This window comes from Canis aureus, chromosome 37, assembly GCF_053574225.1.
Source record: "Canis aureus isolate CA01 chromosome 37, VMU_Caureus_v.1.0, whole genome shotgun sequence".
In the NCBI taxonomy this organism is placed as follows: Eukaryota; Metazoa; Chordata; class Mammalia; order Carnivora; family Canidae; genus Canis; species Canis aureus.
Window position 1 is genome coordinate 15101088 of NC_135647.1, and position 20468 is coordinate 15121555.

The window sequence follows — 20468 nt, forward strand, 5'->3', positions numbered from 1 at the left end:
TTCTCTGGTTTTACATAGCCGTAGGACTACACCAATACCAGTTGATGAACTGAGAATAAATCAAAGAAAAATTATATTTTAAAAGTTAAAACTGCCATGAAAGCATAATAAAGATATAATTTAAGTATAAATCTTTTATTATTGACTTAATTACCAAACACAAGATGAACACATCACAGACTATTTTCCAAGGAAGCCTGAAAAGAAGCACTGCACTTAAAGTAGTGTGAGCAACGTGCTCACCAGAGCAAGGTGGGCTGTGACTGGCTTTCTGGTCTTCTGATTTCCTCTCTCCCCATTTCATAGCTAACTTACGTGGTAGGTCTTCTGTAAGTCAAAGCAGTGGGTGACAGGGTAAGGCAAAACAAACATGATATTTCAACTGTCACAGTGAGACACAAAATAAATGCTAAAAATTTCATTTTAATAGCTAATGTTTACCTGTTTACTTTTTTTTTTTAATCAGCAAAATGAGCTTATTCAAAAATAACAGGAGAATTGCAATTCAGGACATTATCGGCTTATTTTAACCCCCAAACCGTGCCCAGGGATGCAGTCCTCAAATATACGTTAGGAGGGAAGTGGAAATTCTTAAAGTGTTACACCTTAGCACTTCCTTGTCTTTGTGCCTCTGTTTACTGGGTTTCCCCGACAGGAACAGCCTTGCCCTCTCTGCTGAGTGAGGTCACTGCCTCAGATACACCTCTCCCATGAAGTGCCATGCCCCAGCTTCCAGTCTACCACCCCCTCCTACCCCGATCCCTGCACCCAGCCAGTCTGCAGGGCCCACTGACCGACGTGGCTTTAGTAAATTGTCTTGTGCTAATCTACTGTGATCTGCTCTTCGATGCCCGAGAGTTCATCACTGCCTTAGTGAAGCAACTTTTGAAGCTCTCAATGATGGGCCAGAATTGAATTTATTTCAAATTCTCCTGGAAAACTTTTAAAATATCTTAATTTTGCAAAATAAGCAAGGTTTCCTATTTAAAGTTTTATCTCTACAGGAAGCCTGGGTGGCTCAGTGGTTGGGAGTCTGCCTTTGGCTCAGGTCATGATCCTGGGGTCCTGAGATCGAATTCTGCATTGGGCTCCCAGTGGGGGAGCCTGCTTCGCCCTCTGCCTATGTCTCTGCCTCTCTCTCTGTGTCTCTCATGAATAAATAAAATATTTTTTTGAAAAAAGCAAATTAATTAAAAAAATAAAGTTTTAGCTCTGCATACTAAATTTAGACTCAGATTCAGGGGCCCTCAGGATCTGATTTTAATTCTTCGATCCCACCCTCTACCTTGCCCCTTCCCCCCCTGAACGGAACTTATGGAGCTTGGATTCCCCAAGTCATTTCATAAGCTCCTACCCCAGCTTCCACCCTGTCTTCTCAGCTTCCTGGGTAATTTCTTAGCCCTAAGAGCCCACTTCAGACGGTACCTTTGTTTCTCTTTCCTTCCCACACTGCCCCTCACCAAATTGTCCCCCACAATCAGGACATAGTATGACGCCCCACCTCTGTGGAAGCTCCATACCTCTGCTCTTCCCAAATCACACTGCACAGGTGCATGTTTACCCATCTCCCCTCCTCAATTCCATGCTCTTCCAGGGCCCATGTTTGAGTATCATTTTATTCCTATCTCCTAAAACAGTAGAACATGAACAGTTCAACAACTATCTGTTGGACTGTACATTTGGTACAGGAAGGAAAATAGTCTGTGGCCCAACATCTGCATTTCTCTGGATAGCCATGTGATCTAGAATATTATAAAGAACAAGCACACCTTGCTTTATTGTGCTCTGCTTTATTGCATTCTGCTGTCCTTTACAAATGGGAGGAAGTTTGCGACAACCCCGGGCTTATCAGGTCCAATAGCGTTTACTCATTTTGTGCCTCTGTGTCACATTTTGATCATTCTTGCAATGTTTCAAGCTTTTTCATTATTATTATATTTGTTATGATGATCTGTGATCAGTGATTACAACTCGCTAAAAGCCCAGATGATGACCAGTATTTATTTGCAGAAAGTATTTTTTAATTAAAGTATGTACATTTTTAAAAACAATGCTATTGCACACTTCATAGACCATAGCAGAGTGTAAACAAAACTTTTATATTAACTAGGAAACCAAAAAAATTCATTTGACTTGATTCATTGCAATATTCACTTTACTGCAGCATTCGGGGAAGAGGACTGGACATAAAACTCCAAGGTATGTCTGTATATATTTTAAATATGAAAAATATTTACTACTTGTGATCTAATAAATAATGCTTTAAGATCAATCATATATTCATTTCAACAAATATCCGAGCTCCTCGTAGCTTCCAGGACCTGTGCTAGGCTAGGGCACCACAACCCCTCTTCGTGCACACTAGAACGGGGCACCCTCTTTAGACAGATGAATTATAAAAGCGGGCCCAGGACTCCAAAGGCCCACCTCAGCTGGCACCCAGGAATGGGAAGGCTTTACCTATAATAGTAAATGAGAGAAAGTACCGACTTTTGGGAGCTCAAGTTCTAGTGAGAATGATGGGCAAATACACGGTCAATTCTCAACATTTTCTATGACTCTGAAAAATCAGTCTTAGACACACAAGACTTAATGTTCTTCAACTAGATCCTCACCTCATTGAACACTGGTGCTATAATCATCAATTTGAACTGGATCCGAGGCAGCCACCTATGCCAGCACCAGCAGAGAGAGTTCCAGTACTCTTTTAGGCAGGAAACAACACTGTTCCAGATTCAAGTAGGCCACAAAATTGACCATGTTTTCAATTATTGCCCCACAGTGATTACCCAAACTGATTTCACAAAGAAACATCTTCCAATTAATCTGTTTGATCTTTAGGTTATTTAATTTTTTTTTTTTTTTTTACCTTGCACGTGCCTGACTATTTTTTTCTGTAATACTAAATATGTCGTGGGCAGCCCCGGCGGCTCAGCGGTTTAGCGCAGCCTTCGGCCCAGGATGCGATCCTGGAGACCCGGGATCGAGTCCCACGTCAGGCTTCCTGCATGGAGCCTGCTTCTCCCTCTGCCTGTGTCTCTGCCTCTCTCTCTCTCTCTCTCTGTCTAATAAATAAATAAAATCTTTAAAAAAAATACTAAATATGTCATAAGATACTTCAGTCAGTTTGGAATCATTTGCTCTCACTGTTCCTTGCCTAGCACTGCTAAAATTGAATATAAAAGATAACTGTTCTTCCCGGTTGATATATATACCACATCAGAACAACATACATCTATTTTTTAAAACAATTAGCTAAAATAAGCTTACTTTCCTAAAATTAAAACCTCTTCACAGTGAAGGTGCAATACACATTTTTCACCTTTGCATGAAATGTACATAGCACATGTAATTTTGACTGGTTGCTTCCTCATGGAAAATGGGTCATTTTCCTCTGAGTTCTGCAAATAATGGTCTGAGTTAATGTCAACTACAACTCTCTTCGCCTCTTGATAATCTAACATATAGAGTAGTACAAAAATAAATCTCAATGGTGGTATGGGGGAGGGATAAAAAATTCATGTTGGCAAAGAATATCCAACTATTCGTTTCAGATTCCTCCAATGCAAACGCCATCCCTGTTAAGAGAAAGTAAATCCCTCACTTTCACATCCACGCTACTGGTTGGGAGGGCATTGTAATTTTGTCAAATTCTGATTAATTCATTCAACAAATATTGATGAAGCATTTCCCGAGAGACGGAAATTGTGCAGGAAAACTGAGCACGAACAAGAGAAACAGCGTTCCTGGTGCTCACCATGGAGCAGCGTCCAATGTCTAGCAGGCTGCCATTCCTGTCACCCAAGAAATACTTTATTATAAGATTTATCGTAAACCTGACTTCTATTTTAACACAGAGCCTTACCTCTTAGATTTCTGGGATGAATCTGTTTAGTTCGAGGCATTTTCTTTGATTCAGGGGCCCCTTTTGCTTCTTAGAAACTGTAGGAAGAGCAGGTCACAAAAAGGTAGCTCCATAAACTCAACATCCATCAATTAATCCATGTGCTGAAGGGGAAAAAACAAATCACATTTTACTACCTTCAAAGGAAAAAGACATTTCAAAAGTTATGGCTTAGTTCAGTCCTAACCTAAATTCAACAAAAGATAACCAAGCTAGAGACACCTGCAAAACATTACTAACTTTGAATTAACCATAGGACATCTCATTTTGCTACTACCTGGGCTTTCTTATTAAGAACACAGAAAAAAAAATCACTGTACCTTTATCAAAGAAGAGTGAAAAAGATTCACCCCACTGTGTTTTAAAGTCATCACAGGGTACAGATTAAAGTTACAGCGTCAGGCCATAAAAGGATTATGCCGTATGTAATACGTCTGCTCCTTCATAAGCTCTTTGGGAACAAGGACCAGGTCTCATTCATCTTGTTTTACTGAATTAATTCAGTTAATATATGTGGTTGCTATCGGAGCTGCTCCCCAACTATTCCAGTATGTTCTCTCAGGCCTGTGCCAGGACTATGCTTTATGCCTCCCTGTGTTAAACTACAATGTGTGACCAGTTCTGGCTAATGACCTGTGAGTGGAGAAGACATGCACCGTTTCTAGGCGGTACCAGGCTGTTTAGTTATCAAAGCAAAATCCTCCAGCGCTCTGTTCCCTCTGCCATGGGACAGGCACCATTCCAGACAGTGAATGTTGCAACACAGAGCTGAGCTCTTGCTCATCTAACATGATCAGTCTACATAAACAAGAAAGAGGCCTTCGTTGTTTGGAAGTGGCCGAGGTTTGGGAGTTATTTGTTACTGCAGCATAACCTGGTCTGTCCTGACTTCTACGTTCTAAAAACAGTGATGGCACATGCAACATGTCAACACGGTAATAACCCCACACCCGATCATCCCTCTTCCCAAATCAGCCACCTCTGCCTCCTATTCTACGAGACCCTCAAGGATCCTAGAGTGAAAACTTTAGTTTTAGCTTCCTGGAATAAACCTGACGATGTTAAGCATGAAATTATGTTTAATCACTAAGCAAAGACACAAGAATGGGGCAGGAAATGCTTTGATTTAGAACACTCTATATCCAGTACCGTAGAAGAAACGAGAGAGTACCTACTGAGCAGGGTGCCTGTGTGCTTTCTACACATTACCTAATCCAATCTTAACAATAACTGGCAAGGTAGCTATGACTTACCTACTTTACAGATAAGAAGAGGAGATGGGGAGAGGTTGCCTAACCTGCCCATGGTCAGCAACTAAAAAAATATGGCACCACGTGACTCGGCTACTCTCAGTGCTTATTTCCTCAGCAGAGATAATAGGTATTCTGTGGTTTTATTCAAAAGGCTGGAGAGCACAAATCATGACTATATATCTCGGAGTCAAACCGGACTGAGTTCAAAGCCAGGCTTTTCCCCTTACTGTGTGGCCTTGTTCAAGGCACTTAACCTCTCTTAAGATCAGATGTCCCAACTATAAAACTAGGAAACGGTATCCACCTCACAAGGTTGTTGTGAGGTCCAGCCTAAACAATGTAGATGCTTTGCCTGTTGCCTGGCACACAAAAAATATTCAAATATTAATTCTCCCAACAAAGCCTAAATGGGAAAGACTAGATCTAATATCCCAGTGTAAAGTTTTCGAAATCTATGATCTCATCATAGCAGAGGAGAAACAGAAGCCAAGAAGGCTACAAGTAACTTCAGTATCTCACCCCTGATAAGGGCTACGTGGGGGCACCGCACAAAATTATTTGCAATTTTTATTTTAACTGCAGAGAGAAGAATAAGAAACACGAAGGCCAACCACCATCTACTTCATCTGGCACCGTGCTAAATGATCCATAAAGGATTTGGTTCCTCAACTCCCTGCTTTGGTTAAAGACATCCACCATCCGATTCACGAAGCTTGATTCCATCGACGTTCAGAGACGTTGGGGCCCAGCAGATTGTACGCAGCCTTAACCGCATTCCTTGTTAAACTTTAAAGCTTTTAAATGCTCGTGATATTCGGAAGTTTTTAAAGCGTGAACTCCGAATGCGATCCAATCACGTGACCCCGTATGGGGAGCATAAATACAAAACCTGCAAATCCCCAATCGGTAACAGCTCTCTGCTAGCCGGTTCCCTGCCTCCCCGCTGTCCCTAGCTGTCCATCCCAGGTCTAAATCCTGGTGGGGGGGGGGGGGGGAGCGAGCAGATGCAAAGACAGCGGCACTAGAGCGACTAGGACGAGTCATAAAGCGTTCCTTTGCAGGGAAGGAATAAATACCACATGGAGCAAAAACATGACACGATCAAAAAGCGTAAAGACAGTTGCAAGGAGAAAAAACATGAATGAATGTGGAGGGCGGAGCCTGGGAAAACCCCTCTGCAACGCTGCACTGAACAAAGCGCTTCGCATGCCAGGAGGAGGGGGGAATGGAAGTGCCAGCTCAGGAAGGAGCCCGGAGTGGATGCGGAGAGGAGGAGGAGGAGGAGGAGGAGGAGGAGGAGGAGGAGGAGGCGGCGGCCGGTATGAGGCGAGCGCGGCAGCCCTGAGACTCCTCCTCGCCGCCGGCTCCAGCTCCGGCTCCGCCACCGCCACCGCCCCCTCCCCTCCCTCCCTCCCTCCCCTCCCCTCCCCTCCCCTCCCCTCCCCTCCCCTCCCCTCCCCAGCAGCAACTCCTTCCCCAGCCCGACCCCAGGGCGAGCCGGAGCCGACCCGCGCCCAGACCCTCCGCCCGCTTCCCAACTGCTGCAGGCGCGTACTCCCAACCCGGAAAGAAACTACCCAGGTGGCTGGGAGTAAACAGGCACTTGGAGCAAAGAACGAAAGGGAAAGAAAGCCACAAAGCCGGGAGGTTGGGAAGCCGAGGCCTGGTCTCCCTCACCCCCCCCCCCACCCTCTTGCAAAAATGCGTCTGCGGCTGGAACGCGGGTGGGGAGGCTGGGTCCCTCCGTACCTGCTCGCCTCGCAGGACCGCAGCTCGGGCCGCTCGCGCGCGGCGAGGGCGCCCAGAAGTGCCAAGTGTCTCCCGCACGCAGCCATCCCCTCCGCAAGGTCGGCGGCTGCACACACACACACACACACACACACACGCGCGCACACACGCGCGCCCGCACGCCCCCCGCCCGCGCAGGGGGACGCGGTCCTGCCCCCTCCCCCCGCGCCCTCCCAGCTGCAGCGCCCCCGCCGCCCAGCCCGCGCCGAACCTGCTGCCAGGACGCCCGGCGGAGCCGCTGCCGCTGCAGCCGGCCCGGGAGCTGCGCTGCTGATGGCGGCGGCCGCAGCTCGGAATCTCCGCGACCCCCGTGCGGCGGCGGCGGCGGCGGCGGCGGCGGCGCCCGGGATCCCTCCTTCACTTGACAACCCCAAACACAAACATCGCCCCCTCCCGCGGCTGCTCCCGGCCCCCGGCTCCGGCCCCCTCCCCGCCGCCGCCGCCGCCGCCGCCCCAGCAGCAGCCACCCCGGAGGCCGGCGACTGGCGCTCACACCACCCAGCGCTGAAATATTAAACAGGGGAGCCGGCCGGGGGGCGGGCGGGGAGCGCGGGGCGCGCGGGCGGGGGCCGCAGGCGCCGGGCGGGGGAGGCGGCCGCGCTCGCCGGCGCCCGGGGCCGCGGCATGACCGCCGCCGGGGAGGGGGCGGCGCGGCGGGGGAGCGGCCCCCGGGGCGCGGAGGGCGGGCGCGGGCTTTACCTCTCCCCGGGGCAGAGTAGGGCACGTTTAGCGTCTTTAGGGGCGACGCGAGGAGCGCGGGCCGGGCGGCGCGGGGGAGGGAGGGCGAAGGTCCGAGGCTTTCCCGCGGGTGGGCGGGGCGGCAGGGGATCCCCGGGGGCGGGAGGCGGGGAGGCCGCGAGCCGGGCGCGGGCGGGGGGGGGGGCGTCCCCGGCGGGGGAGGGGCCCGGGCGGACGGGCGCGGCCGGCCGCCCTGCGCGGGGCGGGGGTGGGGGCGGGGACGCGGACGGGTGGGTGCCCCGGCCGGGGCCCGCGTGGAGCCCGGAGCGCTGGGTCTCCCCGGCGGGGCGGGGCGGGGCGGGCCCCGGACCGCGCCTCCCCCCTCGCCCCCCGCCTGCGGCTCCGCCCCGCCCGGCCGCCGCAGGGACGCGGTGGGGGGGCGGGAGGCGGCGGCGGCGGCGGCGCGGCCCGAGGGGGAGGGGCGGGGTTAGGGACGCGAGGGGCGGGCCCCGGGGTCGCGCCGGCTCGGGGACTGGCGCCCGGCGGGGGCGGAGGGGCGGGCCCGGCCGGTCACGCGGCCCGGGGAAGGCCTGGCCGGGTCGCGCAGTTGGGGGCGGTTGGTCCGGGAAGAGGGGCGGGGACGGGCGGGGCGGTAGTTTCTCTTTACCGTCTCTTTACTTTCTAAAGCAGGATGTGGGCCGGGCCGGTGACGTCATGGGGTCTCCCAGGCCCGCCCCCCGCCCGGGCCGTATGGGGGAGGGGAAGGAGAAGGGAGGGCTGCGCGGGGGGGGGGGGGAGGGGGACCCCAAGGGGGTTTCCTCAGCAACGCGTAGAGGGAAGGGGAAAGTCATTGTGAAACTTGAAACTCATTAACTTTGAAAAACAACTTAAAAAAAAAAAACGGGGAGGGAGGGGGCGGGGTGTCGGTTTGGAGGGTGGAAGGGGGACATATTATTAACCCTGAACTGAAACCACTTCTTGGTGGCGGATGTTCTATTAAAAGATTGAGGGAAGCCAAGGTTATTCCAGAGGCCGCTCCGGAGCCCGCCGGTGGTTCCCAGAGCCGGGGCTGCCGGCGCGGTTAACCCCTGCCTGCCCGCCTGACAGCCCGGGGCACGGGGGGCGCGGGGGGCACGGGGGGCACGGCGGGCGGGGGTCCCGGGGCCGCGAGCGGGGCGCGAGGAGGAGGGGAAGGGGGCAGGCGGGGTACTGGCCCTAAACCAGAGGCTGACCCTGGCTGCTAGAAAGCAGTTAGAGGAAGCTGGGAGTGTGTGTAATCTATGGAAAGAAGGCGGGAGGGGCTGGGCCAGGGCACTGATAACCAAGGAGGTGTTTCGGGGTTAGACCTACTGTGCGGTGTTGGAACCCGGGGCGGGAGGGGGCTCCCGTCCGCCGGGAGAAGCAGGCGAGAGTCCCTGCTTTGAGGAGCCACGTTGAACTTCGGGGGGAATGAGGCGAAGCAGAAATTTGGATGCAGGAAAAATTTCTCAGATTAAACCAAACTGCTTTCCCCTTTTAAGGAATAAATATGCTAAACGACCGTACACCCACTACGCGGGCCATCTGTGCAGACTTGAATTGTTTTGTTCCCTGGGGCTTCCAGAAAGACGTCGAGGCTTTTCCTGCTAGGGTTGACCCCGAAAAGTCCCCTGAGGAAGTCCTACCTCTAGCTCATCTGAACTAAGAAAAAGCTTTAATGCACCAGAATAGGAATGATTAAAAATGGAATACTCAATAAAGGCGAGCTTGTAACCAAAAGTAATGTCACCTAAGTTGGGGGGGGGGGGAAGGATTACCTATTAAAAACTAAATTTGGTCATGAGAGCAAAGATCACCCAACAACTGCCTACATTTGAAATGACGTTGTTTAGCATACTATACTCCCAACCTGGCAATGAAATAATGCAATCTTTAAATTTTCAGTGTGATGTAATCGTCTGTCTTTTATAAAAATAAAGGCTATTTAATGGATGGCAATCACAAAAAAAAGTATGTGCTATAACTTCCCAACTGGGCATTTGAATAAAAGATAAACCTTCATTTAAATGTTAAAGTACATCTAAACTGTCAGAGGATAAAGATTAAGGTAGCTTGATAATGATTAATTCTCCTTGGTGTCACTTGCTAAATCAAAATCCTAACTGAATGAGTATATTTTTAACCACATACTTGGTGAACATAATACACACTGTGAACACAGTGTTTGTATGGGATTTTTGCCATTGTTGTGAGCTTCCCAACAGATTAAGCATGCAATTTAGAATTATAATAGATAATTTTGCTATTTTAGCTCGTTAAAAGAGTCCCCCTCCCGCCTTAAAGAGACGACTCACAACTTTTGAGCTTTTGAGCGGCAAATCAATATTAAACTTTCCTTCGCAATACAGGCGATCCGGGACACCTTCCTATTTCCCAGTTTCGAATTTTCTAAATGCAATGCCTTTTTCCTAATTCCGCCTGCAGTTCTAACTTCCTAGTCATCAGAACGCAGGGAAATCCAGCTAACCGGTAAAGTAGCTCGCTTCGACTTGTCTTGTGGGCAAATTAAATACAGTTTCGCAAATGGTGTCGGAATGTAAGGGGGGAAAGAAAAATTTTTTTTCTTTTTTTTTTTTTTTGTTTTCTTTTTTTAACCAGAAGGTAAATGTAAATGGTGAACAGCAGTTTGAACTGTCAAAAAAGCTGGGACAATGGAGGAGGTGACCCTACTCTTGGGGCGGAGTGAATAAAAAAAAAAAGAAGAAGAAGAAGAAGGGGGTTCCCAGGGCCCTATTTTTCTCTGGCTGCAACCTGCAACCCTGCTGGCCGCGTGAACGCTGTTCAGCTCCCCCCCCCCCCCACCCGGATTGCGGTTCAAGCGAGGGCATGCCACGGCCAGGCTCTGCACACATTTTCCTTGCTGAGCACTTCTGGCAGGACGCGAGTGCACCGCGGGGCCCCCCGCCCCCGCCCCCGCCCGCGCGGCCGCCAGCCCCGGTTCCCACGCGGCCGCCCGGCCCGGCTCGGGCTCCCCCCTGGCGCGGCCCCGCCGCCCTCCGCCCTGCGCCCTGCGCCCTGCGCCCCGCGCCCTCCGCCCTGCGCCCCGAGCGCGGCCCGGCAGCAGCGCCGCCGCCACGCGGAGATCCCGGAGGTTCCTCCCCGCCGGCCGCCGGGTCACGCCGCCGCCCGTCCCTCCCCTCCCCTCCCCTCCCCTCCCCTCCGCCCTCCGCCCTCCGCGCGCGCCGGGCTTTCCCGTCCACCGGCCGAATCCCCTCCTCCTCCTCCCCCTCCCCCCTCCTCCTCCCCCTCCCCCTCCCCCTCCCCCTCCTCTGCGGGGCGACCCGGCGACGAAACCCTCCCCGCCCGCTCCGCCAACTCTGCCCGCAGACGCCAGACAAAAGAAACCGACAGAAAACTTACCCGAACTGCAACGCCAAAGTCCGCTCCCAAGCTGCCTGGGTTTTTAACTTTTAATTTTAAAAACAACAAAAGCAGAAACCCAAAGCCTCCTAGGTTGGAAGTGGGCGTGAGAGGAAATGCTAGGGGGAGGCGCTTGGTTGCCTCGGCTGCTCGGCCCCCCCCCCCTTTTCGGGCCCCTGCCTGGGGCTTTGATGTTATCTGGTGCACCGCCTACGTTGGTTTATGCCGTGGGCTCTGGGCCGAGAATGATACACAGATATTTGGCACTTTCTGTGCCGGTTTGAAGAGAGGGAAGCAGGTGGTCACGGTAAAGGATTTCCACTTCTTCCCCTCCCCGCAGGGAGAAAGGAGCCTTTTGCCCGGGCTATCCCTTTGTTACCTGGACCGAAATGAACAATCCACCTCGCTGATGATCCCCAAGAGCTTGGACCCTGTGCTGTCCTGTTACACACACACACACACACACACACACACACAAAAGGCCTTCTAAGTCAGATTCATTTCCCCTCCCCTCTTAGCACAAACTTCGAACAAGGTGGTATTGTATGTTTTCTGAGGCTTTGTTTGCTTTTTAGCTCTGTTTTGAAAGTAAATATTATTTCCCTTCCGAGATGGACCTGAAGCCTTGAAGGGGCAAGGGTATACCTCCGAAGCAAAAGAATCTCCATAATGACGTGCCTTGCATGCCCATTCTTCTAGATCAGAATATGTCAGCGCCCCCCCCCCCCATTATGGAGAGCCTTTAACTGTTGATTTTATCCTAGTTAACTGGACACTAGCAGAAACTAGCTGTATTCTCACATTCGAGGCCATCACAAGGAAAGCCTTAACAAAGGATGGTTGTTGGGGATTTGGGGTTTTGGTTTTTTTGGGTTTTTTTTGTTTTTACAGATTAGTAATCAAGGTTTGCACTGTCTGCCATGCAGCCCTAACTGTTCATCCACATTATGCCAACACCAACCTGTGTTCAGGCCTTGCCCTCTGGGAGTTTACAAATTAATGGAGACAGGATAAACACATAGAAAAAAATACCTGGAGGGGAAAAAGATACAAGAAGGAGCTTATAAACAGAGCCAATTAAAGTTATACAGAGTTATTTACATGATTGCTGAGAGCTTTCTGGATTGGGTGGAGGGCAGTATTATCAGAGAAAGCTTCATCCTGAGGGTGAGTTCTGAGTAGGGTTCTGAATGATTTGGCAATGGTATGAGAACAGCATTCCAGGCAAGGGGAATAGCTTGAAGGTGAGAGCAAGTGAACCGTGTGTGATGGTGTTGCTGGCTGGAGCGGAAAGTCAAAGCAAATGTGAAACAAGTAGGGTGGCCCTATAAATGTAGCAACCAAACCAGGACACTTTTGAGAGGGAACAGGGAGCTATTAATAACTATGCAGATGAGGAAATATATACCTGGACTGTCCTAGTAATGAGCTACGAAGACAGAATGGGGAGACAACAGACAGCCAGGGAAAAGCCTTCTCGGCCATCATTAGGAAAGAATTTGGTCGTGATACTGCAGTTGGTAGTTATTTGGAGACATCTGGACCGAGAATGATCTTTTTAAGAAAAATTATTGTCATTGATGGATTTAGGATCTGTCACTGTAGTGCTTTTCCCAGCAGAAGTGTAAAGTAGTATTTGTATGGACAGAAATCACTATAGTAGACTTGTATGAGCAGCAATGGGAATAATAGTACTTGTATCAGCAGCGATAGTAATAGGACCAATAGTGGTTGTGGTAGTAATTGACAGTTAATTGAGAATTTATGACTTGTCAGCCTTTCCTGTGTAAACTCATTTAATCCCCACTATAAACCCATACTTCAGATGAAGAAAGAGAGGCTTAGAAATGCCAAATAATCTACCTGCAACCACAGAGCTAGTACGTGTAGATCAATGCCTACAGCCCAGAGAATATTGAGATGCTTAAGCTTAAAGGTTATATTTTATGAAAAACATTGCAATAGCTCTATCATGTTCTGCGTCTGTGGAGAAAGAAGGAAAACAAATGGAAAAAAAAAAAGGCCTCATTTTCAAGTTTTGAGAAGCTGATAGATTGTGTGATGAAAATGGGGAAGTCCGGATGGTATGATGTTTAAAGGGGAGAAGAGAAAATGATTAATTTTAACCAAGTCTACTTTTAAGAAGGATGATTTAATTCACATTTATGCCAATATCGATACTATTACCCTTACAGGACACGCTAGTACAAGAAACCTGGTCTCTAACTTCATTTAAATGCACTGAGTTCAATGCCAACTAATAGAAGAGTTAATGAGTATTTTTTTGGTGTACTCTCTGGTGAAAGAAGACCAGAAGTGACTTAATGGAAGTGAGATTTGCGGTTCCTCAAACAATTCTTCATAAACAATTTCCACAACTGGAATACTGGGGAGCTCTAGAAAGAGGCACTGGCATTCAACCTTCTCTGTGATCGAAATGGTCCAACTTTATCCTTGATCTAACCACGTGGAGGCAAGCAGGTGCGATAATCTAAGACATTGTATTTGTTGGCCGGGGCTGCTACGCAGAGTACCATCGATCGGGCCACTCAAACATTAGAAGTTTATTTCCTCACATATGTGGAAGCTGAAAGTTCAAGATCAAGGGTCACCAGATTTGGTTTCTGGCGAGAGCTCTCTTCCTGGTTTGTCGCTGGCCAGCTGCCTCTGCCCTGTGTCCTCACGGGACATTTCTTCTGAAAGCCAGTGAGCACTCTGGGATCTCAGAAGGACCCTAATCCTATGGGATCAGGGCCCCACACTTATGATTTCATTTAACTTAATTACCTCCCAGAGACCCTATTTCCATATACAGTCCCACTGAGCATAGGGCTTTAACATGAATCTGGGTGTGTGCGAGGAGGCACAATTCAGTCCACGGCAGACACCAGGACTACCGTTACCTGGAAATGCAGCGTGTGTTAACACAAACCTAGGAGACTGTCTTGTCAGGTGCTTGAGGATGAAACAAGTCACGTGGGCTTTGGGTTCAGACCTGCATGCCACTCAGAGAGGACACTGGTGACTGTGGGAAAGGTTGCTCTCATCTCTTTAAATTCTAGTACCTTCCTTGCAGGGGTAAAGACAGGATTGAGTGAAATACTGGTCATAAAGCCTGGAACTGATAAAGTTCTCAATGAATGTTAGCTACTATTGTAACTCTCACTACTATTTTCCCTGCAGCTGCCAGGGAAGATGGGAAATTGGAAAAGCTCTGAATTTGGGGCTCCTGGGTGGCTCAGTTTTAGGTTAAGCATCTGCCTTTGGGCTCAGGTCTTGATCTTAGTGTCCTAGGATCAAGCCCCGCATTGGGCTCCCTGTCCAGCAGGGAGTCAGCTTCTCCTTCTCTCTGCTCATGCTCTCTCTCTCCCTGTCTCTCTCAAATAAATAAATAAATAAATAAATAAATAAATAAATAAAATCTTTGAAAATTAAAACAAAAAGGAAAAGCTCTGAATTAGACTGCAGCCTCCTGTATCCAAGGGGAGACCTGACTGGGGCGTGCTTGATTGGACCATAGCCTCAGAGGACCAGAGGCCTTCATGCTAGTCTCCTCTTTCCAGGAAGAATGACTCCTACATAACTTAAAATACTGTCGTGTGCTCTACTTTTTAACATTTCTGGTAAAACAGTTTCAAACCTCCTGTTGAAAGCTGTTTGGATATACACATTTACTGCATTGTAAATAAAGCCGCATTATTGATTGCCAAAGGGTTTAAGGGTCTCATCTTCCCCACTGTGTTCACAAGCTGAACTTATGTCAATTAAGCATTCTCTATCTTTGCCTATCTAAAGTGTGGATACCCCTGCCCCTACCCCATACCCTCCATCTTATCACTCCGTTCATTTCCTTTATAACATCCAGCATTCCAGAATTATCTTGCTGATTTCCTTGTCTTTTATCTCTCAATCCTCAAATAGAATATGAGGGCCATGAGTAAAGAGGGCTTGATATGTGCTCCACTGAACCCGACCACCTAGAATAGTGTCGCAACAGATGTTTGTTGAAAAAATGAATGAGGAAACCATAACTCCTTTCCACTCGAGTGCAATCCCTCCAGTTACTTTCAGATTCTACTCTATTGGTGGCAGGCCCTGCTCTCAAGATGGCCCCTTTGTCATAGTCTGAGTCCAACTCATCTCTCAGTTTGCCTATCCAGGTTTTCATGCCAACTTTACTGTTTTCTTACTTTTGCATTTTCATTCAAACAACATGGAAGGCTTGTATTTCTGGACTCAATGTCAGAAAATACAGTTAGAAGGGATTGACTTATTTTGTAGACTGGGGAATGGAAATATGAAGTGGCCATGTGGATTTACAACATTGTCAAGCTGGCTCCTGGCAGAGTCTGACTGGAGACCCCCCACTCCATCCTTCCTTCATTCGCACCCTACTCTTTCTCCTTTTATGTCATTCCCTGGCTCTCACTCACCAGCCACTCCACTAGTTTTGCTTATTGTTAATCTTCATCCTCAGATTTAAAAAAAAAATGTTTCTCTTTGGTACAGCTTTGATTGAGGTTTCATGGCTGAAGCATTTTATGTTGAAAAGAAGGAAAGGGGGCGTCTGGGTAGCTCAGCAGTTGAGCACCTGCCTTCAGCTGAGGTCATGATCCTGGGGTCCTGGAATCGAGTCCCACATCAAGATCACCGTGGGGAGCCTGCCTCTCCCTTTGCCTACGTCTCTGCCTCTCTCTCTGTGTCTCTCATGAGTAAATAAATAAAATCTTAGAAAGAGAAAGAAAGAAAGAAAGAAAGAAAGAAAGAAAGAAAGAAAGAAAGAAAGAAAGAAAGAGGGTCCTAGGTGGCTCAGTCTGTTGAGTGTCTGCCTTTGGCTCAGGTCATGATCTCAGGGTCCTGGGATCAAGCCACACATTGGGGTCCCTGCTCAGCAGGAAGTCTGCTTCTCCCTCTTCTGCTGCCTGCCTGCCACTCTGCCTGCTGTGCTCTCTCGCTCTCGCTCTCTGTCAAATAAATAGAGAAATAAAATATTAAGAAAGAAAGAAAGAAAGAAAGAAAGAAAGAAAGAAAGAAAGAAAGAAAGAAAAGAAAAAGAAAGAAAGGTAGCTATGTGTGTCTCTAAAATTAAGAAAAAATATGGCAGAGCAAGGGTTAAAAAAAAGTGATCTATAGGAAAAGCTATTCCCCGAGTGCTCCTGGCTAATTCAATCCACGTGCCATACCTTTTCTTTCTAAGTTGCTATAATTGTGGAATTAAAGAGGGTTAAAAATCAGGCATATTCTTAGTGAGAAATGGGGGCTGGGAAACCCCCACTGCCCTGGAAAGAATTAACCAGTTCCAGAATCTACTACTAATAACAGCATGTATTAAACGCTCACAAAGGCAACCTGGTGATCAGAAGTCTGGACTTCATCCCAGCTCTGCCAGAAACATGCTCTTGGGCAACTTATTTGAATTTCCTGTGCCTCAGTTTACTCATCTGGAAAGGAGATGTAATTCACGTCTTCATAGAATTATTATGAAGATGATGAGTTGGTATTTCTCCTTTTTTTTTTTTTTTTAAGATTTACTTATTTATTTTAGAGGAAAAGAAAGGGCAGAGGGAGAGAATATTCAGATTCCCCACTGAGCATGGAGCCTGACCCAGAGGGGCTCTATCTCATGATACATGAGTTCATGACCTGAGCCAAAGGCAAGAGTGGGACGCTAAACGGACTGAGCCATCCAGGTGCCCCATAAGTTGGTATCTCTAAAGCACTCAGTGCCTGTCACCTAGTTATAACTGCGGCACACACATAAATGTTGACAAATTCCTTATTGCATTTCCTGGACTCTGCCAAGTCCAGGAAATAAGACCTGAAATAAGTCTCTGGAGATGGAGGAGACATGAAAAGTAAATGTAACTTGGTGCCTAGGATGGAATCCTGGGACATCAAGATGACATCAGTGAAAAAATTTGGTGGCATCCAAATAAGGTCTAGAGTTAATAGTAATGTCCTCTCGTTTTTGACAAACGCATCATGGTCATGTAAGGTGTTAACAATGGAGGGAAATGGGTGAGTGAGGGGGTATGGTAGTTCTTTGTACCATCTTTGTCTGTTTTCTGTAAATCTAAAATATTCCAAAGTGAATTTGTGTGATTAGAGCTCAAGTTTATTTCAGATAACAATAACTCGCTATACAAGTACTGTTGTTAACCACATGCCACTGACAAAGGAACTCAGGCTTCGAGAGGTTAAGTAACATGTCCAAAGTACAACAACGCATGGTGTCACAAGGACCCTGACTGTCTGCAGAAAAGACCACATCCTGAACCTCCAGACCACTCCAGCTGCCCCTGAGTCTTTCCCTTGCTCCCTCATCTGCAGCAGTGTAGGATTGGGGCAAGCAGGTGGGACCTACCTCAAAAATATGCCTTATATTTTCCTTAGTGTATTTTGTAATTCAAGTGTAAATATATCTATCATATTAATATATGTATATATTACATATATATAATCTCTAGCAGTTTTTCACTTTAATAGGGTTCATATCTATAGTTATGAAATTCCAGCATCAGCACGGGGTATACTAGTTGTGTAAACCAGGTTCCAGGACAGGATTCAACAGAGCATGAAAAAGCATTTCACGTTTCCCTTCTAAATCACTGGTTATACGCAGCCTTTCCTTTCTGTAAATAAACTGCCAACCCCACAACTCCGCCCCCAGCTTCACTAGTGCTCTCTTTCTCCAAACACAGCTTGACTCCCAATGTTTACCTCCTACATGAACATCTCTGCTACCCCAGACCTGACCAGGTCCCAAACTCACCAGTTTCTGGCTTTTTAAACATGTTGTTGGGCTCTAAGAAGTTCTCTCTAGAGACCTGTTCATTGAATGAAATTTTGCGACTAAATTGCTTCTGGTAAACAACCCTAAAACCCACCATCTTTTCCTTCCCTAAACTCAGGGCTGTACTATCCTACACTGCTTCATTTAATTTTCTGTTTGCAAGAGCTCATGGTTTGATTTATGATTTTGAGTTTATCGAGATCTTGTTTTCGTGGTGGTCCCTATTATGCCAAAATATCTGCAGGTATTAATACAAAAGATCCCCAAGAATCTGGAGTCAAAGTTCAAATTGGGGCAAATTAGACGAAGAGCAATAGACAGAATGAAAGGTCTAGAGGCTGAGAAAAATGAAACAAATTTTAATAAATAGCAAAGATAAGTCAGTGAATGAAAGACCAGAGTAGGGATCCCTGGGTGGCGCAGCAGTTTGGCGCCTGCCTTTGGCCCAGGGCGTGATCCTGGAGACCCGGGATCGAATCCCACATCGGGCTCCCGGTGCTTGGAGCCTGCTTCTCCCTCTGCCTGTGTCTCTGCCTCTCTCTCTCTCTCCGTGTGACTATCGTGAATAAATAAATTAAAAAAAAATTTAAAAAAAAAAAAAAAAAAAAAAAGAAAAAAAAGAAAGACCAGAGTAAGCCCCTAATAAAAGGACAATAACATATAATGGTAAACTTGAACATGTTTTAAGTACTCTGTAAATTTCAGCTATTTTAATTTCTCCAGGAGGAGGTAGAGCTTGATTTATAGTAGATAATTGGATATGTAACAAGGATTATAATAAGGCGTCTAAATAAGGCTGTATATGTGTGTGTGCGTGTGTGCGTGCGTGTGTGTATGCATAGTATCAGCTAACCAGATGGCTGTCTAACCTAAAGACAGCGTAGATATTATTTGTAAGATTTTTTTTTTTACTATTAATGGATTGTGCACAGGAGGCTTGGTAATTATAAAAAATATTGATGCAAGCAGGAAATCTTGTCTTGGCACAGTCGTGGTATGTAGTGCTCAGAGCAGGAGTAACAGGACACACACATTTGTCTTCTGCTTGCTACTCATACAACTGTCGTTCCCAACTGTCGCGGATCCTTCTGGTTGCAGAATTCCAGCGCTCACATAGTAACAAGGGAGTCAAAACAGTCCCTCCCTCCTGAGCTCTAATCGCACAACAGTTTCATAATCATGTTCTCTCAGAAAGTTCCATGGTCCACCCCTCTGGAACAAAATAAAATGATTTCCAGAAAGGTAAATTAGGTATTTCTCTAACAGGAGCTCTTCTCTTATTTGTCTTCTTCTAAAAGCATAGTTTCTATCACCCTAAAGTTTGATTGGGGGAAGGAATGTGGTTAGCTTCTAAATATGCTGAAAATGTATTTTTTGACTGTCTAAATAGCCATTTTTTAAAGCATATTATCTGAGCAACTGATGATCTTGTATCCATTTTGATGCCACTTAAACAAATCCACATGATTTTTTTTTCCACTCAAATCTCTAATGACATGTCTTCTTAAAAAATTTATTTTCTTATTTAGAAATAAAAAGCATTGTCCCAAACCAATTATTATTCCAAAAAGTTTTCAAACATAAGTTGCTTTATGACAGTGGTCTATGATTCATATTCCCAAAAGGCCCAGCAGTTATTCTGCAATAAATCACAAGAAAATATTATACTTGTGTCCATTCTCACAAATTCAAAGAAAGCCAGAATAAATTAGGGCAGTACTTAAATATTAGAGATATTAGCAAGTGATTTCATAGTATGGATTTCTTGCTGCTAAGATTTCCTTGAAACTTGCCTGATTTTTCTGGTCATCTAAAATATATGGTAGTGTTGAGATGTCATGATGGAATACTGACCAGTTGTGTGGCGGATAAGTGAAAGAAATCATTCTTCTGGGTTAAACTACAGATTCTAGGGGGTGGGGTGGGGGGAGAAACATTAATGTTTCTTATCATAGCTAAATTACAACTCAGATACATTGCCAATTAGCAAGCTAAGATTAATGTGCTAGAACACTAAGGGGCATGTCACAGTTTCCTTATCTGTAAAATGGGGTTATAATCAACTTATTTTCTAGGGATGCTTTACAGAAGAGCAATGAGTGTTTATTAAATAATTTGAATGTATCTACTTCTATACAACTATCAAACTAGCTCTCCCTCTCCTTCAACTATGTGCAGTGTCTCCTTTATCTTACTCTCTTCATTACACCTCCTATCTTCATTACATTGTAACTGGATCCTTTTAAATAAACATTTATTTCCATACTTGTAACTATTTCCCATTCTGCAGCTAGAATTTCTTTCTCTTTTTTTGCTTCTGAAGTTGGAGTGAATGGCTTATTCTTAAACCCAGAACAATATTATTTTTACGTTCTATGAAGTCTCTGAGTTGGATACCTGTCCTCTTTCTTCCAGTTTGCATTGTCCTGACACCTGGCACTTTGAATATAGCTTCTCCAACCAAAAGCAGATTAGCTCTTTACAACCACCCGTAACCTGCAATTTTGACATTTCCAACCGCATTTTTTCTAGTTTCCTTGATTTTTTTTTTTTTTTAACCAACAAGCTCCTGTTTTCCCAACATCAACTCCTTGCTTTTTTTCTCCCACATCTAGAAGATTTGGAATTTCATTAGTAATACCTTAAGATGTAA

The 20468-nt window shown here is 46.7% G+C and overlaps 1 protein-coding gene and 1 long non-coding RNA gene across 10 annotated transcripts in view; one reads left to right on the plus strand and one right to left on the minus strand.

The window, feature by feature from the left end:
- The window catches only part of HIVEP1 (HIVEP zinc finger 1), a 142699-nt gene extending 131523 nt beyond the window's left edge, over positions 1-11176 (minus strand). The window contains exons 1-2 of one of the 5 annotated variants that reach the window (XM_077886090.1): positions 11023-11176; positions 3866-4008 (exon numbers count right to left, since the gene is read on the minus strand). In XM_077886090.1, the coding sequence (XP_077742216.1) occupies positions 3866-3905 (40 nt within the window). In that variant the 5' untranslated portion in view covers positions 3906-4008; positions 11023-11176. Of the gene's footprint in view, positions 1-3865; positions 4009-6906; positions 7063-7156; positions 7285-7644; positions 7777-11022 lie in introns of those variants that run through there. The other 4 variants (XM_077886088.1, XM_077886089.1, XM_077886091.1 and 1 more) reach the window with 4 other exon arrangements.
- Positions 11177-18962: 7786 nt separating this feature from the next.
- Positions 18963-20468, plus strand: part of LOC144306395 (uncharacterized) — a 79440-nt gene continuing 77934 nt past the window's right edge. For all 5 annotated transcript variants that reach the window (XR_013373476.1, XR_013373472.1, XR_013373473.1 and 2 more), the window contains exon 1: positions 18963-19057. This is a non-coding gene — a long non-coding RNA (uncharacterized LOC144306395). The remainder of the gene's footprint in view (positions 19058-20468) is intronic.